Source organism: Oncorhynchus gorbuscha, linkage group LG07, assembly GCF_021184085.1.
Source record: "Oncorhynchus gorbuscha isolate QuinsamMale2020 ecotype Even-year linkage group LG07, OgorEven_v1.0, whole genome shotgun sequence".
Classification (NCBI taxonomy): Eukaryota; Metazoa; Chordata; class Actinopteri; order Salmoniformes; family Salmonidae; genus Oncorhynchus; species Oncorhynchus gorbuscha.
The window spans coordinates 45,631,247-45,641,153 of record NC_060179.1 but is presented as its reverse complement, the minus strand read 5'-3'; the positions used below and the strand labels follow the sequence as shown (position 1 = coordinate 45,641,153).

Below are 9,907 nucleotides of genomic sequence, written 5' to 3'. Positions count from 1 at the left end.
TCGGGGCCCCCAATTCACGTCTCGGGTATGGAGAGCGTTCATGGAACGCTTGGGGGTCTCTGTCAGCCTGACCTCCGGTTATCACCCCAAGAGTAATGGGCAGGTGGAGAGAATGAACCAGGAGGTGGGTAGGTTTCTGCGGTCGTATTGCCAGGATCGGCCAGGGGAGTGGGCACGATACATTCCCTGGGCTGAAATGGCTCAGAACTCACTACGCCACTCCTCTACTAACGTGTCCCCTTTTCAGTGTGTGTTGGGGTACCAGCCGGTCCTGGCACCATGGCATCCGAGCCAGACCGAGGCTCCTGCGGTGGAGGAATGGGTACAGCGCTCCAAGGAGACCTGGAGGGCCGTCCAGGAATCTCTACGACAAGCGAGTGGACGGCAGAAGAGGAGTGCTGACCACCACCGCAGTGAGGCCCCCGTGTTTGTACCGGGGGACAGGGTCTGGCTCTCGACCCAAAACCTACCTCTCCGCTTGCCCTGCCGGAAGCTGGGTCCGCAGTGTGTAGGGCCCTTTAAAGTCCTGAAGGAGAATAAACGAGGTGTGTTATCGATTACAACTCCCTTCCTATTATCGTATTAACCCCTCGTTTCATGTGTCTCTCCTCAGGCCGGTGGTAGCTGGTCCCCTGCAGGACAGTGAGGTACCGGAGGTCCCTCCCCCCCCTCTGGACATCGAGGGGACCCCGGCGTACATGATCCGGGCCATTCTGGACTCAAGACGCCGGGTGAGGGGCCTGCAGTACCTCGTGGACTGGGAGGGGTACGGTCCGGAGGAGAGGTGCTGGGTACCGGTGGGGGACATCTTGGATCTATCCATGTTGAGGGATTTCCATCGCCTCCATCCGGATCGCCCTGCACCTCGTCCTCCGGGGCGACCTCGAGGCCGGTGTCGGCGCGCTGCGGGAGCCGCGCGTCAGGGGGGGGGGTACTGTCACGAGTCCGACCGAGGGTGTTTCCCCTTCCCGGGCGGGTGGCGCTCGGCGGTCGTCGTCACCGGCCTATTAGCTGCCACTGATTGTTTTTCCTCCCCCTCCTTGTATGTTTAGTGGTAGCACCTGTTCATGTTTAATTAGTTTGTCTTTATTAGACAGCCAGCCCGTCTGGTTGTTGTGCGGGATTATTTCTATGTAACCTTCGGCTCTGTTGTAGAGGTGCGTGTTAGTGCCTAGTCGTGATTTTTTTCCATTGTACTTTTTGATTCCCTGTGGTTGGGAACGTAACTTTTGTGAGCACCCTGTGGTGCGTTGGTGCTATTAAAAGACGCACAGCATTGAACTCTGTCTCCTGCATTTGACTCCACACCCACGACACCCAGAGCATTACAAGCTCTGTCAGTGGGAATGGGCCAAAATTCACCCAACTTATTGTAGGAAGCATGTGGAAGGCTACCCGAAATGTTCAACCCAAGTTAAACTATTTAAAGGCAATGCTACCAAATGCTAATTGAGTGTATGTAAACTTCTGATCCACTGGGAATGTGATGAAAGAAATAAAAGCTGAAATAAGTCATTCTTTCTATTCTTCAGACCATGCACATTCTTAAAATAAAGTGGTGATCCTAACTGACCTAAGACAGGGAATTGTTACTAGGATTAAATGTCAGGATTTGTGAAAAACGGAGTTTAAATGTATTTGGCTAAGGTGTATGTAAACTTCTGACTTCAACTGTACATACATACTGTCATGCCTTGGTCTTAGTATTTTGTGTTTTCTTTAATTATTTGATCAGGCCAGGGTGTGACATGGGTTTATGTTATATTGTATGTTCGTATTGGGGTTTGTAGTATTTGGGATTGCGGCTGATTAGGTGTGTTATATAGACTTGGCTGCCTGAGGCGGTTCTCAATCAGAGTCAGGTGATTCTCGTTGTCTCTGATTGGGAACCATATTTAGGTAGCCTGGTTTCACTGTGTGTTTAGTGGGTGATTGTTCCTGTCTTTGTGTTTGCACCAGATAGGGCTGTTTCGGTTTTCGTTATTTCATTTCGTTATGTTTGTAGTTTCTGCATGTATAGTTTTCCTTCATTAAAATCTATCATGAATCATCATCACGCTGCATTTTGGTCCGATCCTTGTTCCACCTCTTCGTCGGAGGAGGTGATAGAAGAGAGCCATTACACTGAGTCTCTGATCTCTTTACTGGAGCTGGTATAACTTAATGTACAAAGCACATTGTACACACATTACGCTAGCTGTCTAGAGCACATCGGACTGTTAGCTTAAGAGGCCCATCGGACAAATTCTTTGGCCACTATACCTATTTTGCCAATTGGCCTGGTTTACCACACGGAGCCCTACTGATCCGTCTGCCGACGTCACAGCACGAGAGGGCCACAACAGACTTTCTTCCATCGCGACGTCCCTCAATGGCCCGTCTGCTAGCTTGCTAGCCCGGGCCCGCTAGCTGCCTGAAGCCACTCACTGGACTCCTATGATCACTCGGCTATGCATACTTCTCCCTAACGTCAACATGCCTTGTCCATTGCTGTTTTGGTTAGTAATTATTGCCTTATTTCACTGTAGAGCCTCTAGCCCTGCTCAATACGCCTTAGTTAACACTACCACACGTGTGGTGACATCACCTGGTTTAAATGATATTCCTAGAAACAATATCTCTTTCATCGTCACTCTATGCATAGGTTTACCCCCACTGTACCCACATCCTACCATACCTTTGTCTGTATATTATGCCTTGAATCTATTCTACCGTGCCCAGAAATCTGCTCCATTTACTCTCTGTTCTGAACCTACTAGCCTGTAGCCGTACCCTTATCCTACTCCTCCTCTCTTCCTCTGGTGATGTGGAGATGAATCCAGGCCCTGCAGTGCCCAGCTCCACTCCCTCTCCCCAGGCGCTCTCATTTGTTGACTTCTGTAACCGGAAAAGCCTTGGTTTCGTGCATGTTAACATTAGAAGCCTCCTCACTAAGTTTGTTTTATGCATTTATGTATTATTTACCGCTACTTGCACACCCATCTTCTGCACATCTATCACCCAAGTGTTTAATTTGCCATAATGTAATAATTTTGCCACAATGGCCTATTTATTGCCTCACCCCCTTATCCTACCTCATTTGCACACACTATATATAGACTTCTCCAAAGTGTATATATATATGCTCAATAAAATTATTTAATTAAAGTTATAACATTTATCAATACAATTTTAACAGTACATGACATACATAACCGCCGGAGTCAGGGGGAATCGCGCGCCGCTGTCAGGGGGAATCGCGCGCAGCAATCAGGGGGACTTGTAATTAAATCAGGTGTTTGTTTGGCCTCAGTGTGTGTTCTTTGTGTGTGTGTGCGCGCACGCGGAAATCACAGAGAGATGTGGAGAATGCTGAGAGGATGTTTCTTTAAGACCCATTACCTTCCAATCCGACAGAGGGGGAGGCTATGGTAAAGTGGTGTAGCGCCACTCCCCGCTCCCTTATGCCGTTTACATGTGCAAAGGAGAGAGACAGGGGGAACCATATATCTGGGGATTTGAAAGCAGCACAGGCACGGAGGAATAATCCGCGGAGATGTTTCCGAAAAATATTTAACGTCAGATTTGGACAGTGTGAGCATCGCGCGATGACTGTGGTAAGGATGTAACTTCCACCGCCCCTTGCAACCCATTTTCTTATGGCACGAAACGAGAAGAGTCTGGGACATGTGTGCGTTTGTGTGTAGCTGATAACCAGTTAGCCTATGTTTATTGTGTTGTCAGGAAGGGAGGGGGAATATAGGAGGGAGGTAAATAAATACAATAAACGATGCAATAAAATAAACGTGACACCTGTACTGTACTTAACCTACAGGTGCGTTAGCAACACACACCTCGATTTATTTAGGGCGCTCACGAGAGAGAATGTAGCCTACAAATAACGGTATATGTAGCCTATGCTTTGCCAAGTTATTATACGCCTATAATAAACCAATACACTAGCATATAAACTACCGTTATTACGCAACGATTTCCAAGAATAACCATTATTTTAATGCTTTTATCTCGTTTGTCTCTGGAGTAAATTGTATCCTAAATGCGTGACATGTATTTTGGATCCCGTTCAGTGTATTTCTGACGTGCTGTTCACCATAAAATGAGTAGCCTATATCCTATGGCATGATGAGAGTTAACCATCCGAGATATCTTCCTGCAAACTGCGGATGTCTTTATGAACATTCAGGAATGTCTGTAGTTTTGTGGGGCTGTGTGTGTGTTTTATCAAATTATATTTTTCTTTCCATACATTTAAACATGGAAGTAGACTATAGCTGCCATCTCCAAACGCCTCGTTTTCAGCACTGAAACACTGTTGGGGACGCGATTAAAGGCATGTTTGATTGGCTTTCGTTCCTTTGATTCAGTCTCACTCTGCCCAGCTGCCGACAATCAGTTATTGATTTCAATGATGCGTTTCATGATATGAGGTGGATGGAAATAGGCTAACAGGACAAACCGCTGCCGTCTCAGTCATCATGAATGTGTACACATGTCAAATAAATCATTTAATGTTTGCGTAAATGCTGAGTAGCCTATATAAGACAGCATTTATGGTGAATAGATCATGCCCCACTTTCTTCCAATGTCAGTAATAGCGAAAGGCTTGGCCACACTCCCCTCCCCGCCCCAATGTCTGGTGAACAGCGCTGTGTAGGCTGCCTTGCTCCATCCTTCCTCACCAATCTCTCTCTCAAACATTTCATATTTTCCTTATTAGACCCACATTCGTGAATAGCTGCTATTTTAGTAACCTAATACTGTACAAGATTGATGACTGCTCCTAATTGGCCATATAGAGAGCAACCATGAGATAGCCTACTACTCTGGGCTGGAAAGAACAACCACAACCATGCTAGGAATGTGACAGCTATGGGGTGTTGACAGAGATGAGGGTGATGGCAAGTATGATGATAAATAGTATACAGAGATAATTTTGTAGTTGTTCAATGATGCAGTATTAGTCGACATTGCATATTAGTCCGTGTGAAATTGGTATCACAAGCCCAATCATCTTTGACTCTATATAATAATTTGTCTATAATTTGGAACTTTGCTTGTCTTGAGAGGTTTGTCGCCTTTGTGTCAACTGTTTGTATTGTCATTAACATGTTTGAATAGCCTACCCCACAAAGATAATGAAAACACTACTACATTACTATTGGTATTATATTTTGTGGAAAGGCTTGGGCCACATCTAGCACTTGTCCTGAAGTGCAGGGACTGAAGAGTCACATTGCCTGGTTGTCCAGTCTGTTTGTGCTTTGATCATATGGCAGTGTTCTGCATTGCTTTTGAATGTGTTTCTGTAAATATCTCTAGTCCCCTGTACAGGCACACTGGCCATCACTAAGTACCCCTACCTCAGAGCTGAATCAGGTGTGTCAGTGCTGGGCTGGAACAAAAGCCTGCACACCTAGTAGCTCTTCAGGACCAGGGTTGAAGACCACTGCTCGTACCAGTAGAAGGATGGCATGAGAGACAGTCTCGGTGGTCCTCCTTAGCTCTCCTGGAAGAGATGGAAGATGCTGGTAGAGCAGCAGGAGTAACCCAGGTGCAGTAGGTGCTGGGTGGGTTACAGTTTGCCAGATATCCTCTTCCTGGCAGGACATGGAGGGAATGCTATAGTGGTTACCCAGACTGACTCATGGTTCTGATGGCCTGACTTGCCCTATCTACAGCCACCACATCATGTAATAAAATGTAACACCTAGACCAGTGGTATTCCTTACTGGGCACTCACAGGGTGTGCAGGCTTTTCATCTATTACAGCACTAACACACCAGTTTCCAGACCCCGATTTCTTAAATCAAGTATGTGTTAACAAGGGGCAGGGACAAATGCCTGCACAGCCTGTGGGTGCCCGGGACCAGGCTTGAAGAAAAACACAAATCTTTCCTTAGATCTCTATTTTAGGCCTATCCTCTCTGTTCACAAATTGGACAGGTGTGGGAAACATGCTTTTTCATCCAGTCACCTTATTGATCTGTGATCATTAGATAAATATAAGGGAAGGAAGGGTTTGTAAAGTATTGGGACACAGGCTGGGAGTTGTAGTCTACCCAGGCAGCCCTTTGTTGTTACTGTACCACTAGTAATCTCTCTCGAAAATACTACAGAGCCACTATGTGCTGGTCAGCTCCCCAATCTGGAGAGGTGAGGGTCTTCAGCATGTAGATTAGGTTACATAGGTCTGTGTGGTCTCAAAAGCCTGCACACTCCGTGTCTCACCAGGACCAGGATTGAATCAAATAATCAGCCATTTTTTCCAAACTTGATTAGCTGAATCAGGTGTGGTAGTGCAAGAAGAAAAAGCTTGCACACGCTTTGTTTGTTAAATCACAGAGAATACACTAATATGTATAACACACGAGATGTGGTCAATATCTGGGTCATGTTCAGTAGGGAGAAAACATGTAGAAATGTGGAGGTACTACCAATAAGATCACAGATTGCAAAGGTTTAACACTGGAAAACAAAACAAACACGTGCCCTGCTGAACACGGCCCAGGTCCCACACCTATATTTCATTACATATTTCGTATCATTATCTGTCCATGTTTGAGAGATGCTTGAGGTTACTACACTTACAGTACATCAAGTTACAGTAGTTACAGTACAGGTTTATGTTGTGGAATTGTCTTACAGAAGTTGTAGTACTGGCCTAGCTTGTCATTTACATTTACATTTAAGTCATTTAGCAGACGCTCTTATCCAGAGCGACTTACAAATTGGTGCATTCACCTTATGACATCCAGTGGGACAGTCACTTAACAATAGTGCATCTAAAACTTAGGGGGGGGTGGGGTGAGAGGGATTACTTAACCTATCCTAGGTATTCCTTAAAGAGGTGGGGTTTCAGGTGTCTCCGGAAGGTGGTGATTGACTCCGCTGTCCTGGCGTCGTGAGGGAGTTTGTTCCACCATTGGGGGGCCAGGGCAGCGAACAGTTTTGACTGGGCTGAGCGGGAGCTGTACTTCCTCAGTGGTAGGGAGGCGAGCAGGCCAGAGGTGGATGAACGCAGTGCCCTTGTTTGGGTGTTTGTCTTTTCCTATGTTGTATACAATACATTAACTGAGGTGGGCCAAGTGTGACGCTTTGTCTATCTTTATTTCTTTCAGCTATCGCTCCGGATGTTGTGAAGACCCAACCTGTGGATCCAGTCGGAAGGTGGGGCCTTCCACTATCCATTCCTTTCCTACCTTTCCTCAGCCAATGCTAGACTCCCACCACAGCCCAGTTTCACAAAGATACTTCCTCCTTCGGTCATTCAAGAGCACATAGATCAGGGATTATCAACTAGATTCAACCGCGGGCTGATATCTTTCTTAAGTGGATGGTCAGGGGGCCGGAACTGACTGCAAGAAGCCCAAACAGATATAACATTTGACTAAAACAATAATTTCAAATCTTTCTTGCATTTGTATATGATCACATATATCTCTCTATTATGCGTGAGAATACTTTGGAACAGATTTTCAAAATTAAAATCACTTGTAGCTGGTTTGTTGGTGTCTTTTATGTCCAAAAATAAATAAATACATATTTTCTTTGCTCGACAAACTTGGGGGGCAAAATAATATCACCAGAGGGCCAAATTTGTCCCGGCCCACCGGGCCTCCAGTTGCGGAACCCTGACATAGATCCTTCTTAGTAAACAAAACCCAGGTTGTTGCACAGAAAGAAAAAAGCAGCGAGAGAGAAAAGTGCACTAAGCCTATTTGTTAGTGTTGTTTTGGGGAGAAGTAGTAATGCAATAGATGGCATCAGAAGGAGTGTAATGGAAGCGTCAAACATGATTGAAATCTATTTTTTTTTAAAGAAATAAAGGAACAATTTATCTTTTTTATACACTGTCATATCAGTCAGAGATGAACAGACTCAAACAGAAAATCTCATTCAAGTAACAGACATTCTGAATCACACGTACACACACTTTGACCCACCTGCACACAGGGCTTTTGGGTAAACACAAACTCCCAACATAGACGTTTTCTCTCAGAACCCGCCACACACTCCAGTCTCATGATGATGTGCGAAGTGATGCCCACCATTTCGGAGGACGGGCGCGGTGGAGGCCTCTCCTCTCCTGGGGTTGGGGCTGGGGGCCCTGGTGGTGCCATAGGGGAAGGGGACTATGGTAGCCGAGGAGAATCAAGGGGTGGGGGTGATGAGGGAGGCAGCACAGGGAACCTGGAGTCCCTGATGGTCAACATGCTGACCGAGAGGGAGAGGCTGCTGGAGAGCCTGAGGGAGACCCAGGACAGCCTTGGGACGGCCCAGCTACGCCTCAGAGAGATAGGCCATGAGAAGGACTCTCTCTCGAGACAATTGTCCATCGCCCTGCCACAGGTACAGTAGTGTGTGAGTGTGTGTGTGCCCGTGTTTGCGTGGGGGGGTACAGTATGTATGAGTGGCGGTACAGTCAATCTATTTTCATGTGAGTGAGTATGTCGGTGTGATTGGCATGTCTGAGTGTGTATTTGTGTGTTTGTGCGTGCGCGTGTGTGTGTGTGGAGCAGGTGTGCGTGTGTGCGACTGCATGTGTGCGCGCGTGTGTTCATGCATGCGTGTGTTCGTCTGTGTATGCGTCAGTTGCAGAGCAAAGCTTTCTCACAATAAATCCCTGCAGTGGCAGGTCAGTGTGCTCCCCCATTTAGAGAAAAACTATCAACAGTAGAGCGGGACATCAATTAATTCCACTCCGTTCTCCTTAGAATTACCGGTATTGTACTTACACATGGAAAGGATTTGTGCTTGTGTTCCCTTTTGTCTTTTTGCTCCCTTACTGTCTGCATTTTCTTTGAGCTAGTTTTCATCTCAGATTGAGGGAAACATTTGTTTGTTTTTAGCAGTGTAATTACCATATAGTCATTGGTAATAGGTGTAATAGCCTATGGATCTGATAGGACATTATACAGTAGTACTGTGTTCATATATTTCATTCGATTGACCTTCATGGCCACCGTAGGTGAAGGCTAATCTACTTCTGTGGGTATATATACTAACTTTGTAGACTGAGATTCGCTCTTAAATTGTTCTTAAGTTGTGTGGTCGACAGAAGCAATAATGAGTGAAGGGAAGGATACAGAAAACGTATCAATTCCACAAGGAATGGGAGGATTATTTTTTCGTCATGTCAAACTCAAAATGTGTGTGCCTCATCTGCCATAACAGCATCGCTATCCCAAAGAAAGGTAACATAGAACGAAGTTTCAAAACCTCACACAAAACCCATGAAAGAGATTGTCCAGCAACGACTGAATTACGAAGAAGAGAAGGTACAAGAACTAAAATATCTACTGGAAGTGCAGCAGTCAATTTTCACAGGCCTGTGACATAAGGGATGGCGGCAACCAAAACTTAGGACACTAAAGAGGCCTTTCTACTGACTGAAAAACACCAAAAGAAAGATGCCCTGCTCATCTGTGTGAACGTGCCTTAGGAATGCTGCAAGGAGGCATGAGGACTGCATATGTGGCCGGGGCAATGAACTGCAATGTCCGTACTTTTAGATTAGAATTAGTAAGTGTGCATACAAGTACACAACAATCACTCTGTACAATAAACAAAGCATACGTGAACTGGACAGTATATAGCACACAACTACTAATTGGACCGTGTGATAAAGGGTATGTTTGTATGCTACTCTTTAAATAAGAGTTCTACTGAATGGAGCCCAAAGTCTCTCCTTGATCATACAGACAGTGAGAATGAGAGAGAGATTGAATAAAAATAAATGACCTGAGATGCCAAGTGAAATTCTGACCCTTATCCAAAACAAGGACCAACCCCAGAAAGCAGAGTGCCAACAGTCCTACTGTGTCACCATCTGTATACTCTCCTTCTCTTGTCTCTGACTCCCATCGCTGTCCCATTGCATTTCATGCTGTATGTTTCTGTGTGTCTT

General features: G+C 45.7%; 1 protein-coding gene across 2 annotated transcripts in view; it reads left to right on the top strand.

Moving 5' to 3' along the window:
• The first annotated feature begins 3,342 nt into the window (after positions 1–3,342).
• LOC124039919 (liprin-alpha-3-like) overlaps positions 3,343–9,907 on the top strand; it is a 58,589-nt gene continuing 52,024 nt past the window's right edge. Inside the window, exons 1-3 of one of the 2 annotated variants that reach the window (XM_046356474.1) lie at positions 3,343–3,596; positions 5,320–5,551; positions 7,119–8,349. In XM_046356474.1, the coding sequence (XP_046212430.1) occupies positions 8,023–8,349 (327 nt within the window). In that variant the 5' untranslated portion in view covers positions 3,343–3,596; positions 5,320–5,551; positions 7,119–8,022. The remainder of the gene's footprint in view (positions 3,597–5,319; positions 5,552–7,118; positions 8,350–9,907) is intronic. The other variant, XM_046356475.1, reaches the window with a different exon arrangement.